At 36.3% G+C, this 18575-nt stretch overlaps 1 protein-coding gene across 1 annotated transcript in view; it reads right to left on the bottom strand.

Moving 5' to 3' along the window:
- Positions 1–17992, bottom strand: part of KIAA1841 (KIAA1841 ortholog) — a 20120-nt gene extending 2128 nt beyond the window's left edge. Inside the window, exons 1-17 of the mRNA XM_010007062.1 lie at positions 17823–17992; positions 15742–15928; positions 12602–12695; positions 11341–11579; positions 10453–10511; positions 9466–9626; positions 8525–8611; positions 8313–8423; positions 6204–6327; positions 5856–6008; positions 5498–5643; positions 5062–5161; positions 3946–3978; positions 2300–2399; positions 603–694; positions 459–487; positions 288–361 (exon numbers count right to left, since the gene is read on the bottom strand). Coding sequence (XP_010005364.1) covers positions 288–361; positions 459–487; positions 603–694; positions 2300–2399; positions 3946–3978; positions 5062–5161; positions 5498–5643; positions 5856–6008; positions 6204–6327; positions 8313–8423; positions 8525–8611; positions 9466–9626; positions 10453–10511; positions 11341–11579; positions 12602–12695; positions 15742–15928; positions 17823–17972 — 1939 coding nt within the window. The 5' untranslated portion in view covers positions 17973–17992. The remainder of the gene's footprint in view (positions 1–287; positions 362–458; positions 488–602; positions 695–2299; positions 2400–3945; positions 3979–5061; positions 5162–5497; positions 5644–5855; positions 6009–6203; positions 6328–8312; positions 8424–8524; positions 8612–9465; positions 9627–10452; positions 10512–11340; positions 11580–12601; positions 12696–15741; positions 15929–17822) is intronic.
- Positions 17993–18575: the final 583 nt, after the last annotated feature.

Here is an 18575-nt window from a genome sequence, read left to right as displayed (position 1 = left end):
CTAGCTGCATTTTTACTTTTATACAGTTTGGAAGAGTCTGAGATTGCTGTGTGGTTTGGATGCAGCTGATTATTAATGATTAGCCTAGCTGAAACCTGTTCTCTTTCAAATGAGGAGCAACTAAAAAAAAGTCTCCACAAAAACTCCATTGCTATATTTGAGATTAAATTAAACCTAAAGGTTTCTAAGTAGCTATATTTAGGAAATCAGCCATTTCTTATATCAAAGAATAATTTTCTTTGCATAACATTAACTTTGTGAAAGCTAAAACTCATGCAAGAACAGACCATCTTCTCTTTGAGCATCTTGGTTGTATCTTAGTGACCTGGAGGCATCCCATTTGTTCTGCTGTATACTCACACTGGTTAGAAAAGAAAAATGCACACAATGTTATCAGTATCCAATTACAAAAAGGGATATGCTACAATAGATTCTCAAAGACTTCAAAAATTACGTACATGAATGGAGAAGCATCTCGGGAACTTGACTATCAAAGAAAGAAAACCACACTGAGTATGCGTTAAGATCTAGTTAAAAACTCAAGAGAATCCCACATTATTCAAACCCAACCAGAAAGGCTGGCTTCACACCTCTAATCTTACCTTGTCAGATGGCTTCTCCTTTTTCTGAACACTAGGTGAAGAAACCGTTTTCTTTGGGTGCTTGTAGGACTTCTTTAATTTCTCCTTTCTCCCTGCTGATTAAAGACATATCTACTAACACCTTCAGAGATATTTGGAATTTTTACACCACTAAAACAGGATGTTTTTTTTTCTATATTCCTCTGCAAACAGAGTAATTGAACAGGATATTTTACCTTTGTTAGTGTTGAAGGCATAATAATACACACTGATTACTCAAATGCTTTTCTATTACACACATACAGGAATTTAAGTACATATTTAAAATGCAAAGTGGTTACATGTAGCTGCACAAATTTTCTGTTGTAAAATGAAAAACAAGTGCACATACAAGCAACACTTTTAACCGTATTGGTTCAAACAACAAGCTCTGATATCAGACCAAACGAGTTTAAAGTCAAACTACAAAAATTTTCAGCCATTTTTTTTTTTTTTAAATGTACTAGGGCACTTTCATACCTCTGAGGGAAGACAAAAAGAAGTGTGCCCAGGTGGCCAAGGAGGCCATTGGCATCTTGGCCTGCAACAGGAATAGTGTGACCAGCAGGAGTAGAGAGGTGATAGTGCCCCTGTACTCAGCATTGGTGAGACCACACCTTGAGTGCTGTGTCCAGTTCTGGGGCCCTCACTACAGGAAGGACATTGAGGTGCTGGAGTGTGTCCAGAGGAGCTACCAAGCTGGTGAAAAGCCTGGAGAATAAGCCCTACGAGGAGAAGCTGAGGGAACTGGGATTGTTTAGTTTGAAGAAGAGGAGGCTGAGGGGAGACCTCGTTGCCCTCTACAACTACCTGAAAGGAGGTTGTAGGGAGGTAGGAGTTGGCCTCTGCTCCCAAGTGAATAAGGTCAGGACAAGAAGAAATGGCCTGAAGCTGCACCAGGGGAGGTTTAGACTGGATATTAGAAAGAATTTCTTTACTGAAGGAGTGGTTGGACAGTGGAACAGGCTACCCAGGGAGGTGGTGGAGTCTCCGTCCCTGGAAGTGTTTAAAAGAAATGTAAGTATAATGCTTAGTGACATGACTGAAGCACTGAAAACGTAGGTTAGGTTATGGTTGGTGGATTTATGTTGTGGTTGGACTTGAAGATCTTCAAGGTCTTTTCCAACCAGGATGATTTTATGATTCTATAAGAAAGAACTTCCTCCATTCTAATAGCTCATTACTAAGGTGGAAAGGAGAAGCTGCTTTTTGGCTGTTTTGCTAACCTCTTATCATATTAAAAACAAACAAGCAAAACTTATTTCGACTGTATAGATCTTATTTTCTGTGCAGACAATTCTGTCCATGGTCACGAGTCATTTCACTATGTAACTAGAAAAACATTCTGCAAAAAATAAAAAAGCATGCAAAAATGTAGTTGTGTAGCTACTGCATTTTTTTTCTAGCATTTATCTACAAGAAACTTCATAAAAGTCATTTCACAGTCTTTTCTGCAAAATACATCCCTGATCAAATGTGGACATCTCAGACACTATTAGTTGCAGCTTTTTCACTGAGCAGTGGGTTAATTTGTAACTAAACACAGAAAAACAAGAAATTAAATTCAAATAACACTAATTTAAGTAACATTAAAATTTAAAATTTCCTTACAGAATCATTCTGCTGCCTTAAATCCCTATCTCTAAGTTCCAGGAAAGATTATTTTAGACTTGTTGTACCTGGTTTCCTGCATATTTCTTCTTCATCCCCCACTTCATCCTCAGTGACTTCTGAGCCAGTGGTATACTCCTCTTCTTCAGATAACAATGACTGCTGTTTCTAATCAAAGAATGAGAGTGCCACAGATTATAAATGAGGCTTAATTCTTTTGAAATGATACATTACATCTATCCTGAAGGAGTTGTCTTCAAATCTAGCTCTATATCTTAGTAAGGTATCTGTGTGCACAGTTAGGTCTGAAAACGTGATTCTCAAATGTACAGAAAGTATTTTATAACTTTGCTTAGAACATTTTGAGAAACATTTTTATTTATGCTTCTTCCAAGTGGTCAAACATGGTAAAAGGTGGCCCAGAGAGGTGGTAGAACCTCCATCTTCAGAGATACTCAAGATATGACTGGATATACCTTTGAAGTTGAATCTAAATGCCAAGTTGGCCCTGCTTTGTGAATGGGAGAAAATACGTAAGATGACCATCAGAGATCACTTCCAACTTCTACTATTTTATGATGCAGTGTTTCATATCCAATGTACTGCAAGCTATATTATTTTTCTAACAGGAATATTTACATTATGGTAGCAAATGTCTGAGTTGGCTGCAGAATCACAGAATACAGGATACTACAAGTTTACTTATGGTTCTATTGCAGCTTGCTGCATTTTGCAAACTGCCTGAAACTGCTGAGATTCTCACTAAATACCACAAACTATGCATTTTGTAGTGCACTACCAATACACATAAATTTGGTACATCAGGGCTGACTACATTGATAAGTAATTGTACATGGGTCTGGAATATCTGGTCAGCCTTTTTTTTTTGTGAACTTGCCCTTATATCTATTTTTTTTTCCCCTTCTGTCTCTTGTACATAATTGGAGCACTGGCTCCAATACTGCAATAGGTGGGGTCACAGTGAATAGTTCCTGACAGCACAGAATAAAGAAAATACTAAAGAGCTTGATGGTTACTTTGTTTGAATATACACATATATCTCTTCAAGTAAGTGAGGACTGCCTAGTGATCCATTAGAAATTAGAAGGGCAAAATGGACTGCAAGTTCAAAAAATTTGCAACAGGAACAGTCTCATCATAGGACACTAGGAACATCAGACTCCAACACAAATCATCCAGTGACAAAAGTAAATTACTGCTCTCTAGCATTTACATTTAAAAAAAAATACTAAATCATGTGACATCCTATTCTGCTGGACAGACAACTCCACAAGCTCTGCATTTGACCACATCTTCAACCCTGAAAAAAGCTTATTGCAATGAAGCAGCAGCATAAAGACATCTCAGTATCTCAGACAAACCACCAAAAAGAGACAGACACTAAAAAACTCTGATTTGATAGTTATCATTTCTATCAGCCTACAGAGCTATTAAGAACTGGAGAGTGCATTGCTGATCTGTTTGTTATTTAAATATTTAAAAGGAATTTTTAATGTTTATTCAGGTCAAAGTAGCACTTCACACATCCTTTATATTTTCTTGTAAAAATTGTTGCTATGCTGCAACCTCCAAATTAAAGCAAAAGAAAACATTCTCCTGCAAATTAATTAGAAAATAAGACAGAAATCACAGCTAGGTACCTGCCAGTGTTCAGAGCAAGTATTTAAAACTACAAACAAAATATTTTACTAACCAGCTGTAAAGTCCAGTTCTTCAGAGAAAGAAACTGTAGGCACAAAAAGAGAAAGGCATAGAAGTTAAAGAACTGATAAAATCAGAAGAAAGTAATGTGAGTGGAATTCTAAAAATAGAAGTGGCATACAGCAATCTGCACTGGTAACCCTTAAAAGGCCTACTCCCATCTTTAACTAGAAATTTTGGTGGCACAACTAAGTCTGCAAACAGGCTGTGAACGACCAATCATGTTTTAATTTGACTAACATTAGCATTATAAAAACCTGCGGATTTTAATCATAAAAGCAGTCCAGGACAGTGGGGGCAGTTATTTACCAAATTATTATGCAGTTTAAATTTAATAGCCTCCTGTATTTGTTGTGGGGGAGCATCTCACACTCTGCTTGAAATTCTCACAGAATTTCACACTACCATCAGGATCACTGAGTTACCAGAAGCTCTACAATGATGCAGAACTTCAAAAACTTATCTTTGCAAAAACTTAGCTACCCAAGGTAGCATTATAAGCAGTCTCCTTAAACTTGGCTCAGAAATTGTCTCTGTTGACCTGACATAAACATCGTAACATGCACGCATCATAGTCTAGAAAAGTAAAAACTTCCAGATTTTAAGAGAAAAAAAACCAAAAACCCAACAAAACTGAAAACCCAACCCCCTCACCCATCTAAAAAACCCCAAGAAACCCAAAACCACAACCCATGTTTCCTCATTTATGGGTTTGCAGAAGTCATGTGGACATACCCAGATACATCAGCAGATGAAGTGAAGACAGCAATTACATAAATATTTGCCATGTGATATATTTTAAAGTACAACTGGATCCTTAAACATCAGCAGTTTCAGAACAGGGTGGAAACCATGCATATATCGGGAATTGCCTCTAATATACAGAAGTACTTCTAGCAGACCTGATAGAAGTTTTGCTTTTACACGGACCAGATACTTGGTACCTATGCTAGTCTTTGCTATCCCTGCAATGCTCAGCTGTGCACTTCTTCCTCCAACAACACATAGGTTTTGTTTTTATTAAAAGTTGTCTTATTAATTCTTCAAAGTACCCTTGTAAGAATCTTCATTATCAGAAAGAAGCAGGGAAAAAACATTAGTCACTTACAGCATTGATTTCTCCAGTTCTGGGACCCCACGGTGTATTTGGTTCTACAAGCACATCACATTCAATGCCTTTTTCATCACAGAGCCCAATACCAGAATCACTTAAAGAGAAAGGTGTGCAATAGAAACATTAATTTTGATTTCACAACTTCAGAATCAGCTAATCTTTACTCATCATGTACCAAGGACAGACCTCCGAATCAGCCACATAATATTTTGATAACAGTCCATTAAAATACAGAATGAATGCTTATGGGGATTGAATGACTGGATGTCTGCTTGAAACATAAAAGAAAAGAGTTCTTAACTTCACAATTTCCAAAAAGACAACAAAAAGTAAGTTACCTTTAAAAAAGCCTAAAATGAGAGAGAAATCATAGCACGCACATGTGCCAAGTGTTGAAGGCAAAGTTATTCCAGTAACACAAAGTTCTTACCTATTCTCATCCTTAGTGAAAGGAACAACAATAATATCTCTATGATGGAGCAGATCATTCAATATTTTAGTAGTCTGAGATGGCAAAGCATCCACATCTTCATCTCCTGAAGGTAAATCAACCATGTGATCCCTCACTTTGCAGCCCTGTGATAAATATACACACAAGATCAAACACTGAAGTCAATGGGAAGACCTGACTTCAGTAAGTGCAATAGCTCTTGAATCTTTGTGTCCCCAGGCCCTTGCTTGCCTTGGGACACTGCAACAATTTACAATGCTTATTTTGGAAAAGATCTACACTGTCACCCCTCTGCCACGTGTTATGTTCTTTTAAAAGCCAGGTAGTGTTGAAATACCTTTGGGAGGGTTGTAGGATCAAATCGAAGTACTTTTTTGTTACAACAGGGATATACTCCTGTCCCACTTGAGCCCAGAGCACTGGCTACACCTGGATAAAGAACTGGCTGCGAATGGTACTGGCAATGGGAGAATTCAGTGCACAGGAAAGACTACATTAGGAAAAAAAAAAAAGGAGATAGATAACAAGATGTAAGATTACCTATGTCAACTCAACATATCGCACTTAAAAAGGACAGATACCAAGCTTTATTGTCATATTCTCCCAATAGGTACTTGCTATAATCCCTTCCTCACCCCCCAAAAGCCATCCACAGACAAACCAGTGAAAGTGAAAATATACTAACCTGGTTACACCTTGAGCAGGTCAACCAGTTGATGGTCCCCCAAAGACGCCAATAAACATCCCGCCAAGATTTCAGTTCCTCATGAAGGCCAATTAAGTACTCGTGGACTTCCCAGGTTTTGTCTCTGAAAAAGCAAAAGGTCAGGTTGCCTGCAGTGATAACTCCGTTTGGATTCTGCCACCAGAAAGGTGAGGTGGAGAAGGAGCACAGTAACACACTCCACTGGTGAGAAGCCTATAGAAGAATTTAGAACCGGAAGGACACAACATGGGGACAATCATTATTAAATTCAGTCCATGGCAGAAGAGCCTATATTCTTTCACAATATCCTAAACTTACTAAAAATAAAGAATTGCAGCTTTATTTATCTCAAGCACCATATACTGCAAATTTATAAGCTAAGATAAATATCAAGCCTTTTGGAAATAAGGGCAACCATAAAATAGAGGAAAACCCAATACACAGACTACAAGAAACTAAAATGTGCACATACAAACACCTTCAGCTATATTGCAGTTTTCTCTTTTTAAAGTAATACATTGTGCAACCGAAGTGAAGAACTGCCAGTCTTATTTTATTTCATTTAAAGCCAACATAACAAGTTTCTATGCACCTGCAATACAACAGCCATTACTCATTTAAGAATTAAAGTTTGAAAATACAAGACCACATCTTTTTGATGAATATATTTACCTGAGACTTCTGGTCTTAAAAACGCATCCTTTGATCCTTCCTAGTGATAAAATTATACACACCACTTCAGAATTCAAAGGAGAACACACAACCTGCACTGGTGCATGTTATCTTCAGAAAGAGCAGATACTGTTTTCTCATAATTTTAAGTGCTGGCCTAAATAGTTATTTATTCAGTATATATCTAACCTAGACTACGCAAGCAGTACTTCCAACTGGAAGTTACTTATAGGCACCACTATAGAACCAATAAATAGAAATTTATTTTTAAGTCTCAAAGATATGCTTGTACTAGCTCATAAGCCTGAAACAATTAGTGGCCAGCATCACTTCACCTCAGGAACAGTAAATGGACTCTGTGCAGAAAAGCAGTCACAAGTACCACAAGGCAAATAATCAGAAACTAAATAATCCTCATTTATATACTAGGGATTATAGCAGAGACATATAGTCAGATTAAATGAAGTAATACTGTTCATTAATTTTATGTGGCTAATCACCAATGATCCTAATAGGTCAGGACAGGGTTGCAAGATTCAGTTCTATTTAGACTGTCAGGCTGAACTTAACCCATATCTTGGAATTAATGGTGGGAGGTAACACTAAATACATGTTACTTTGGGAGCTGACCCTGAACTGTGTTTTCGTTGTTCTAAACAAAATACGTCTGTTGAGAAAGGTCCCCTGTTATTAATTTCCCACCATCTTGCTTAAAGGAGACGTTTGGGGTGGGAGGGAAGGGCAGCTGATGATGCACTGATCTTCATTAAAAAGAGAATCCAGCTGTCCACAAACACAGGCCAGACAGAACTGAATGAAACACTTGCACCAAATGAATAAGGTCTAGACACAGAATAGGTCCTGGAAGCTTCTCTGACAAATACTTTCAAACAGAAAAACAACTGGAAAAGTTTATTTATAGTAGTCTCTGAGTAGGCTGGGTATTTGATTTGGCAGTATAAAGTCAGTCTAGAAAATACTCTTTAGCATTTCTTTGCTGGCAGAGGTGGATCTACCATTCAATAACTAACCTTGTAGACATGCAGCCTTTCATTTGTCATCAACTACACGTATCTTAAAACCCTTCAATGAGAGAATCAGCTGAATATTTTCTATTTAAGGCAGTACAACCCAAAATAGCTTTCCCAGTGATCCTCACTGTAGGTTGTCCAGCTCCATTCAGCAGCAGCACTCCTGAATAAATTTCTAAAGTATAGCATAATAATTGCCCCCCCCCTCCTTTTTTTTTTTTTTGCTAGGTAATATAAGAAGTTGAAATGTTTCTGCTGCTGCTGCTCTTTATGTATTGCAACTTCATTTTGTAATGTAAGCATCTGATAATTCCTAAATGTGTAGTGTTAAAAAAAATCACCCAAACTCATATAGTTGAAGAAAAATTATATATATATTCACTACCTTATATGAACATAGACAATATTTCCATGTTGATCTATGTTGATTTTTCCCGGTACACACGGAATTCTTCTTTCAGTTTCTTTAGTTAGCAGCTTTTTACATAAACAACACCTAGATTAAAGAAGAAAATGAAAGTACTGGATGGGGTAAGAGCAGGGCTTTGAAACACTGCTTGCACTTGCAACTGAAGTAGTGTTAGAAAAAGACCATACCTGTATAATGTTGCTGCATTTCCTCGAGAATCTGGATTTAGGTACTCTGGATCAAACAGCCTCTCAATCTTCTTGCAGAAAAGTTTACTATTAATGACAGCAACATAGCTTACCCATTAGAAAAAACTGAAAATTGCTGCTTTATGTACAGTGAGACTAACAATGATATTCTGATTATAAGCAAAGTCACCATATTTCTTTCAGAATCCAGATTTGAATGTGATTTTCCTTTGAAATAATGTTTGGATGAATGGTTCCTGACCTGGTCATCTATTATTGTTACAAAGATGCAAGGAGATTCCTTAATCCTTTTCCTCTATTACATTCTTTGTTTGCCAATGTAAACTGCCAGCTTCTACTTTCACTAAACGACACTATGTATACTTCTGTGAAATGAAACTGCTTTAATTCTAAAAGTTTTAGTATCTTAATCTTTAGTGATTAAAATACTGTCTTAATTTCACCTTGCTTGTCTTTCAGTCTGCCCTCTAATAATAGGCCCTTATCTTGATACTTAGCTGGAGATTTTATGTATTAAACAGTATTCCACCCTAAGTTCTATGTCCAAACATCAGATTTCACAGATGCTGAAGCCAACCATTCTCTACAAATTAGGAGCATGTCATCCCATAAAAGGTTCCTTACCCTAATCCTGGCTCCCATGTGAGAATTCATTAATAATTTGTCCATGTTATATTCTTAATGTGGCCTTTCCTTTTGCTCATCTCCTACATAAAGCTCTTTCCCTTTGCTCATAATTTTAACATAACATTCTGAAGTCAGCTAATTATATTCTCTGTTAAAGATACATTACATGAGAATATAAATTGTGTGTGTGTGTGTATGTTTATCACCTCAAAACACCAGTTCCTTAGCTGCTCTGAAACATAATACAAAACCCCTACAGCACTTCAGTAGTGTATTGCAGGGAAAAAAGTTACCTCTTAAATTTGTCTCTCTTGTCCTTCAGCTCTTCCACTTCATTGTGAGTGAAGAGATCAGCAATGTGTGTGACCAGATTAGCATTGATACAATTCATGTTACATGGTGTGGCTACAATAGCATTCATGTTTTTGTGGCAATAATGAATACATTTTTCTACCTAGGAAAACCAGAAACATTAAAAATAATGTTAAGGAATTCTAGACAAAGCTATCTCAAAAGAGGCACTAATTGCTTCAAGATTTTTATTTTTTCAAGTGTGGTGTTTTTGAAAACTATTTCAGTTTAACTTAATAAAAAACAAGTCTCGGATTTGTCTAAAGGAGATTGAATTAATATGACTGAGTTAGTTTGTGTTCTTATCCAAAAGGTTTCTACAGACCAAAAAACAACTGCACAAACGTTTCATCTTTAATAAGTGGTACCTTCTGATTGGTTGTAAAAAGAGCACCACAGTACATATTATACACACTGTTGCCTGGATCAACTTCGCTATGTTCACTATGTATTTAATTGTGGATCATCCCAAAGTCAGAACTTTTGACAAACATTTTAACAAACAAGCCAGTAGATAGTACTTATACAGAACTGAAGAACCAGCTCTAAATAGCAGAAGTGTCATCCATGTAAAAAGGATATAAAAAAAATACATTCATCTAGTTAATAATCTTTTTTGATAAAACCTATCAGAAGTAAGCCACTGATGTTATTCTAGATCAGCCATCAAAGACAAATCCAAAACCCCACTATCACATTTAGAAATAAGTTAATCTGTAAGTTTTCTTGCATTGAGATTCTGCAAATATTAGATTACTGCACTGAATAAGAAAGGTGGTAAAAGTCTGAAAAAGTAAAAATAATGTAAAAAAAAATCTGAAAATCAGAAAAATCTGTTTATGTAACAGCTAAAGCATAAGAAACATGCTGCTACACCTGGTAATTAGTTGTGTCCTTATGGTAGAGAGCCTTTATTTCCTAATACTTACTAATGAATCCATCTTCAAAAACTCAGAAGAAATAAGAATTGATATGACATTTGATGGTTCTAAAAGACAAAAAAGGGTTGGTTTTTTTAACATTAATTATTTTCATAATTTTATATCACATCCCTTCCTTTGCATATTTAGTATGTTTAAAATATTATTTTAACCAATCAACTTGTCATTTAATTTTTCTGCATCTTAAGAAACAAAGCTTTGGTTTATCATTTAGATGGCCAGAGTACAACTATAACAAACTGGAATTAATAAAAACTGGAAAAGGTGGAAACCATGACTAAGCAATTGCACAACAGGATTAACTTCCATCGGTTGCCATCATACCCAGGTCAGATTCTGCTTAACTTTTGCATTGCAAGTTATAGCTCTATACTCTTAGTTGGCTAGTTGTTTTTGTTTGGTTGGTTTTTTTTAATGGTAGCAAAAGCTCATAAAAAGACTAAGAACTTGCCTCAAATGCATAAAGGCAAAAGTTCTTCTACCATTGTATTAGACTGCATTGACATTTTAGAAAATATTGCAATTGTACTGATGGGGAGCAGACAGGAAACAAAACTAAACACAACAAGCATCAGTATTTTAAAACCATCACTCTGCTCTTGTTCAGAAGAGGTCTGAAGATTCTGAATTAGAAACATTAGATATCAAAATATATTAGATCTTTTTCACTGCTTCAACTATCAGGATGTTCTCCCCAAACTGTCAGAGCTGACAAATCCGAGACACCCATTACACTGACTTTTCTAACAACTGACAAGTTTCAGTGGAACAGTCAGAAACAGTCAGACTGGAGGTGAACTGTATCAAAAACATTTATCTTCCATTAGTACAGAATATAATGAACTTACAACGAATGAACAACATGCTTTCTTTTACCTAAAGTGGGCATTTCACTAGCTTCAGAATCTTTAGTGTTCCTTTTAACGTATCTAATCAACCAGTCGAAGATGTGAACATCACAGTGCACTGAAATGTCCACTTCTTCCCAGCGCTGGGCATCCACTGACAGATATTCAGCAAAGTATTTCATTTCTGAAATCAAAAGGTCTCGAGGACAAATAAAATCTTCTTTGAGGTTTTTAGCTTCATCACACACATGGATCACCATATTTGGCCTCAAAAAGAAAACAAGCCACAAACCAAATTAGGACCATAAGCCAATTAGAAGACTAAAGCAGATCAACAAAGATCTCATCTCCAAATCTGGATCATGCACTGCAACACTGCTGTCAATAATAGGCTTTAATTAACAGAAGGAAAACAAATTGCAGTTATTAACTACTAATACATACTATTAATAGAAACTATTGTCAGACAGTGTAGTCAGGTGGAGAACACAAATGCACAGCCTCTGACACTTAATCTGTGAGATTTAATTGTTAAGGGACCAGAAAAAGAAAATTTATAGCTCCAGTTCCCAACTTTGTTACCAGTTTGTTAATGGATGCCACCAGAATGACATAGAGAGCTTATTTGTTCTGCCTTTTTAATTATACTGAAAAAATAGAGAGGCACCAATTTACTGAGGCACCAAGGACAATAACAGCACACAATAGCAATTTTAATCTGTGGAAATTAAAATGGTTTTACTTTATATTAAAATGTCTATTTCTTAAGAAAAGGCCACAGCTAGAATCAGCAAATGATGTCTCTACAGAAAGATGGTTACAGTCAGGATTCAAACATAATGTTCTATTCAAGTGAACTTGTATAGTATGGAAAACAGGGATGTGATAATGTGAAAAACAATGACTTCTGTGGCTATTTGAATTCATAGTAAAATTTTTCATTTGCACTTTAAATTTACAATTTTCTTCCCAGTCTTATATAGGGCAAATCTATGTTTGCAGAACAGTTTACTTTTAATTAAAATGTTATTGAGTATTAACCTTGTTACATTCCTATTTAAAATCAGTTTGTTTCCCATTCTCACCACAGCAGCAATCAGCCCCTCAGAGGAACACTATAGTCAGATTTATAAGCCAGCTCTACTGCACATAATAAATTCTGAAAACAAACTAGTACTTCTGTAGCAAAATTTCTTTTCTTTCTGACAGTAGAAAACTATGAGCAATTTAGACATCCTTCTGTCAGTTCTGTAATTGCATAGGTAACAAACACACAAAGATCATCTTACCCCTGGCTTTCATCAGTGCTTTCTCCACCTTTATGCACAGCACCTTTCTCAGATTCTGAAGAACAATTCCTTGTGGAGGTTGTGCTAGGCCTTCCTGAAACATAAGAATAAAAGGCTGAATTAGGGCAATAACACCTGCCCCTTTGCTCGTCAGCATCTTGGAGACACAACTGAAGTACAGCTCTAACAGTGGAGCAACAAATATGTTCTACCATAAGGGGTACTAGGTAATCCAAATTCCTGCTCTGAATGCCATGCACTGGCAAGTCAGACCAGCAGCATTGTTGTGTTGCCCAGATGCTTGGCTGCAAACCCAGATCTGTCCTGTCTCAATACAAAGCAGTAAGATTAATGCGTAGTCTTTGATGTTTGCTTCTGGGAATGCCTTCCATTCCTTTAGTTCTCCTTATCTGTTTTGTGGGATGTGGGTCTTAAGACACTGTCACATCAAAACTTCTGTTTCCAGGAAGCTTTGCTGCCAGAATATAATTACTTCTGACTAACTCCACTTCTTATCCATAACATGTTAGCTCTGGAAATAAGTTGTTTCATAACAGAAGCACAGAAGTCCCTTAAGATGTGCTTTTGCTAAGTTTCTTACACATGTGGCTTAAAGCAGCAGAATGATGGCATGATTTCTTTGAGCACTGTTTTATACAAATTTCTCTAGTTCTAGAACTACATCACATAGCTTATTCCAGGAACCACAAGCTATGCTTTATCTTCACAAACATACTATAAGCAATGGAACCTGGACACAAAACCCAGAGCAGTTGAGAAGAGCTAGTGACCTAGTCCAGTGGGTTCTAAGTCAAGGATCAGGACAACCCCAGCACATTCAGACATTGAGTAACTTTTCCAACTGTGAGGAACAGATCGCTGCAAACTGAAAGTTCAATAATCTTGCTTATAAGTCAGAAAAATTGTCAGGTTTTTTTTTTAAATAATGGAAGGGCACATATCTGTCTTTCACTGATGAAAACCCATAAGGTCCTGATTTTCCAAAATCACTCCCTACTCTCAGATTTCTAGGAAAAAGAGTTTCAGAAGCACGTCCTCCTTCCTATGTGATGTAAGAGGCTCTACTCTTCTGAAAAAGACTATATAAAATTCATCTTATGGCTAAATAACCATAGCAGACTGACACCAAACATTATCTGCAAGCTTTATAGAGTTCAGAACACAGAAGTTATGCCCTTCAGGAAAGTAAAGATATCACACCAGAGGCAGAAGAAACAAACCTTTCTCCAAAGACTTAGCCTAAGGCCTTGAACAGTTAAGCCTCAGTAAGGTCATACTGGAGGGAACACAGAAAAAGAGAAAGATTTACTAGACAGATCCCAGTAAAACCTTGACTTCTAGATTTTGAATGCAAGGTAAGGCGAGTGTTTTAAAGGAAGGGCCTGTGGAAAAAAATTACATAGAAGAGTTCTGTCTCCAAATATTAAAGTTTCTTTTGAACACAGTGACATTGCTTATTAAAGAAAAGAAAATAATGCTGACAAAAATATGCAACACAGCCAAATTAATGAGGATGTCTGAACTTTACCACACGTTTCTTCCTATTTTCTTTTTCTTCCCCCCAAAGTGTATAGTTTGTTTGACCTCTGGAAGTTAGGAATAAAAGGCTATCCTATATGCTTGTTAACTGCCATAATGTGCATTCAGAGGGACTTAACAGGACTTTGCTTTATAATTGGCAAGTAATAAATGAACTTTTGTAACTCAGCCAAAAACTGAATTCAGCTCAAAATTAATTTGGTCTGATTGCTGTTTTTTGCTGTTACTCATCTCTACAAACAAATTCAAACAGGCTCAAAATTCTTGATCCTAACAGTAAGTAGATGTGAATAAATCCACTAGGAAGTCACTGATTAAATAAAAAACATCTACAAACTGGCTTTTTTCAAATCAAGTGTCTCACAAATATTAAGGTGAGTTCACTCAAGCCTGTGAGAAAAAGATTAATTAGCTCAATTTCATACCAACAAATTGCATATAAACAGGGAAAATAATTTATCCAAAGTTGCAAAGAAAACACAAGAATCTCAGACCAGGATCTCATTCAGTAGGAAACATTAAGGCACTTAACTGCATTAATACTTATTACATGCATTACATTGTTAAAAAGAAAACATGCACTAATTATCTAAAGAGTTCTACAAGCAGAGTCAGCTTGTTAACTTCCTACTGGGAAGCTTCTAATTTTTAAGTAGCCACTTGTGGGTGCAAAAAGCATTTATTCCACATCATGCAAGTAACAAGTACAAAATTGAAAGCCAATTGGAAGCATTTTCAGTCTAGATACTCCACATCCAGTTTTCAAATATAATCTCTTGATCAGAGATGTTAAAAACACTTTCTTTGTTCTCCTGCAAACACCAAACAGCTGCTTTTCTCTTTCAAAGAGAACAGTGATCAGAAAGCTGAGGGACACCTCAACAGATAAGATTTTGTTGAAACACTTTCCTGTTGCCTTAATTTTTATCACAGAAATTGTTTACCCATTACTGAAGCACGTTTCTCATGCAACACATTTACCAAGTCCTACAAGGCACTGATAACATTGCAGTCTACAATGAAAACCACACAGTAACTACTACACCGTTAATTACAACTTCTTACGGAAGAAATACTTATGTTAACAATATTTAATTGTGCTGAGAGTGAAATACAACAGTCCTCTTCTGCCAAATCATTAGTGGGACACACAATTGACTAAAACACATTATGTAACACTTATCATTGTAAGACTGTGTTGCATCAAGAAGTAGCTGGACTATGCTCCAACTCCTACACAGCCATTTAGTAACATAGCACAATGTGATAGCAAGTGGCTGTAGGTTTAACAGTACAACACTAAGTATAAAAAACAGGAGTGTAATCCCTCGTCCTAAACATGTAATTTAGCATAAGGATTGATGCCTTTTGGAAGGACAAGCTATTAAAAATATCCAAGCATGATTCTTAATCTAAACAAACTGAAAGTAACTTCACGTATGCATTAGATTTATACTTAACATTCTTTTTCAAAGATGAATAAATAGTATTTCTGGGTGACCATACTGCCCAGGACAGAAAAGCATGCACATACTGATAACATTGAAAGCCAATACATTTCAGAATGACTAAAAACATACCAGTTATAGTAATGGAATCCTGCCCAATAGCAGGCTCCTGAAACTCTGTCTGTGTATCAAGCAAGGAGGATTTGATGTATGTAGCTAAAGTTTCCACAGGACTCCCACCAGCAGCCATCAGGGGATTATACTGGTTGTCAACAGGTGAACTTCCACTGCTTTTTAGTTCATCAAACCTTTTTGCACACTGTCACAAGATTAAATGATAGGAGAATGAAGCAGAGGCTTTCAGTACATCTTCAATAACTGTAACTTTAAGATGAATACTGTATTTCATGGCATCTTATGCATGATACTGATATTAAACTCATAATGCTTCCTATTTAGTTAGTCGTATCAGGAAAGGACACAAATATATAGAAAAATACTTCAGATTTACAAAATTAAACATTCTAACAGAAAGAGAAAAAATAAGATGGAACCTGTTTCAACCTTTATTTCCTTAAATCCTGTGATTTTAAGCCTGACCTTCAAAAGGGAAAGTTAAGAGAATTTAAATTATCATTTTGTAACTAGCTATTTTACCATAAACATTGTAAAATATTGTTACAAGTAGCTGTAGTAATTGGCTCATAATTGCTGATGGTTTACGTTTTACTTTTTTACTTTTACTTTACTTCCATTCCAATTTGGACAAAAGGGACTGGTGGTTTCCACTGCAGTTCTATTCACTCTCCATTCCTTGTTTTGATGAACTAGAAAGTCTTCCCATTTTGTAAATTTGTACTGATACAATAATGATTACAGGTTTGGTTCAGCAAAATCCTACAAACAGCTGATTTACATGTACAAGAAAATCTACTTAATTTTATAGGAGGTGATCCTCCTGTGACACAGCTCATGAGGCCCCATTCAAGCAGTTGTTTTTATGTATTTACTTTGGATTTGGCTAACTGACATTGCTGGATGCCACCTGCCCTTTGGGAGAGGAGCACACAGTGACCTCCTTCTCATATTAACGAAAGTCTCAAACTGTAATGATACCAGCCTCCTCTATACAACAGATACATAAAAGCACAGGTGTACATTTTTTTAATTGCCTTAAACAGGGACTCCACATACCTGAGACCCTTTGTTCTTTTCAAACAGAGTAATCAAACATTTACTAATCAATAATATTACCTTAATTAATATGAGAAGAGAGCTCACCAATACTTTAATAATTATTTTATTTGCTTCATGTCCATAGTACTGTCTGCAAATTGAAAGGCAAACAGTAGAGACTCCCTGAAGCACTTTGCCAAACACTTGAAAGGCAGTAACATTCCACAGAAGCTTCTACTCCCAATCATTCATTTTAATGGTCTAAATACAAGGTTGCAGTGATGCCCAATAGCAATGCTATAAATGTGAGCTGACACATTTGATTAAGTTTGCAAGAAAATAAACATCCCTGGCTTGTTTTCTTCCAGCTTTGCTGAATCACAAGGGCAAAACACATTTTCCTCTCTTAGCTAACGTTACCTCAAAAACTAAAAATTCAAAATCATTATTAAGAAAAAGTAAGCATTTTGACAGGAAATTCAGAAGGATTCATTATATGGAGGTAATAGATTCTTCCAACTCTATTTCAACCAAAGAAAGAAAAATCCACATGTTGTAGGACCAAGCAAGAGGTAAATGCACTCTTAACTACCTAATGGTGATCTTTAACTCTTTTGAATTGTAACAACAAGCATAAAATGTTACCAGGTATGCTAGAACTATACTACAATTTACATAATGTTAGTGGGTGCTGGCATCCTTCCCATTAAAATCTCAGCTATGGAATTTGAAATCTGTTAGCACAACTACTTTTTTTCCATTCCACATTTTAATTTTTACTTTCCAGTGATTTCTGGTCTTATTCTACATCAGTTCTAATGAAATGAAATGCAGAATGTATTTCTTAATTTCAGTGTTCAGGTTTTGTAGAAACATTTTTTTTTCTTCAATCTACTGCTCAGTTAACTTTTTTTATTCTTTAAGTATAAACTACTTCAGAAAAAAACAGTCCTTTATCTCTCCCCCCACCCCCCGATGTTTTCTTCTTCATTAAGTACTGCTTAAAGTATATTAATTCTTTTATCAGTTAAATTCACCTCTTTGGATGTATATCCTGGAACTAGCCTTGCCACACTCTCCCAGTTGATAGGTTGAGGAACACCAATTAGCGAACACAGGATCATATCCAAAACCATTTGATTGTTGTCATACGGAAAGTTATTGTTTTCTGAAAATCCACGACTCATCTTTGTCTACTTAAGCCTAGAAGAGAAAATGTTATTAGCAAGACTCTAGCATGGCTTGCTAAAGCTTGATCTCCATTAATTACAGCACTCCATAAATTACTATGGTAAATATTTACCACAGCATTACAGTCAAGTATTAAGGCTTTATCAGAGAAAAGTTACATATTCGTATCTGCATTCTCAAAACCCTGGGGGGAGAAGCAGATGGGCAAAAACACACCAAAACTAACTCAACAACAGTAGGCACTACCTGCCGTTCCTTTGAGTTGTCTCTTTGATTCATACCACTCACCCATCCAATGAAAAAAAAAAAAAGACCTCCCACAATCTCAAAATGTACAGCCTAAGCTACACAGGGACATTTTATTTTAAATGTACTTACATTCAAATACATTTGTCCGCTCCCCCAAACTTTCTACTGCTCAACTTTGGTCTCCCCTTGCTGTGCTTATTTTGCACACCTGAATTCCATCATATGGGAGCCAAACCAGGGCACCCACCTAAGGGCAATCAATAATACTTCGGAGCCAGGGAATAGGATACCTGGATGTCTTTCAGCTCTCATTCTGAAGGCCTGACTTTTGAGTTGTACTAAGGCACACA

Source organism: Chaetura pelagica, unplaced genomic scaffold, assembly GCF_000747805.2.
Source record: "Chaetura pelagica isolate M959 unplaced genomic scaffold, ChaPel_1.0 scaffold111, whole genome shotgun sequence".
Lineage (NCBI taxonomy): Eukaryota > Metazoa > Chordata > Aves > Apodiformes > Apodidae > Chaetura > Chaetura pelagica.
Note: the sequence above shows the minus strand (reverse complement) of the source record. Positions and strands in the feature narration are given on the sequence as shown.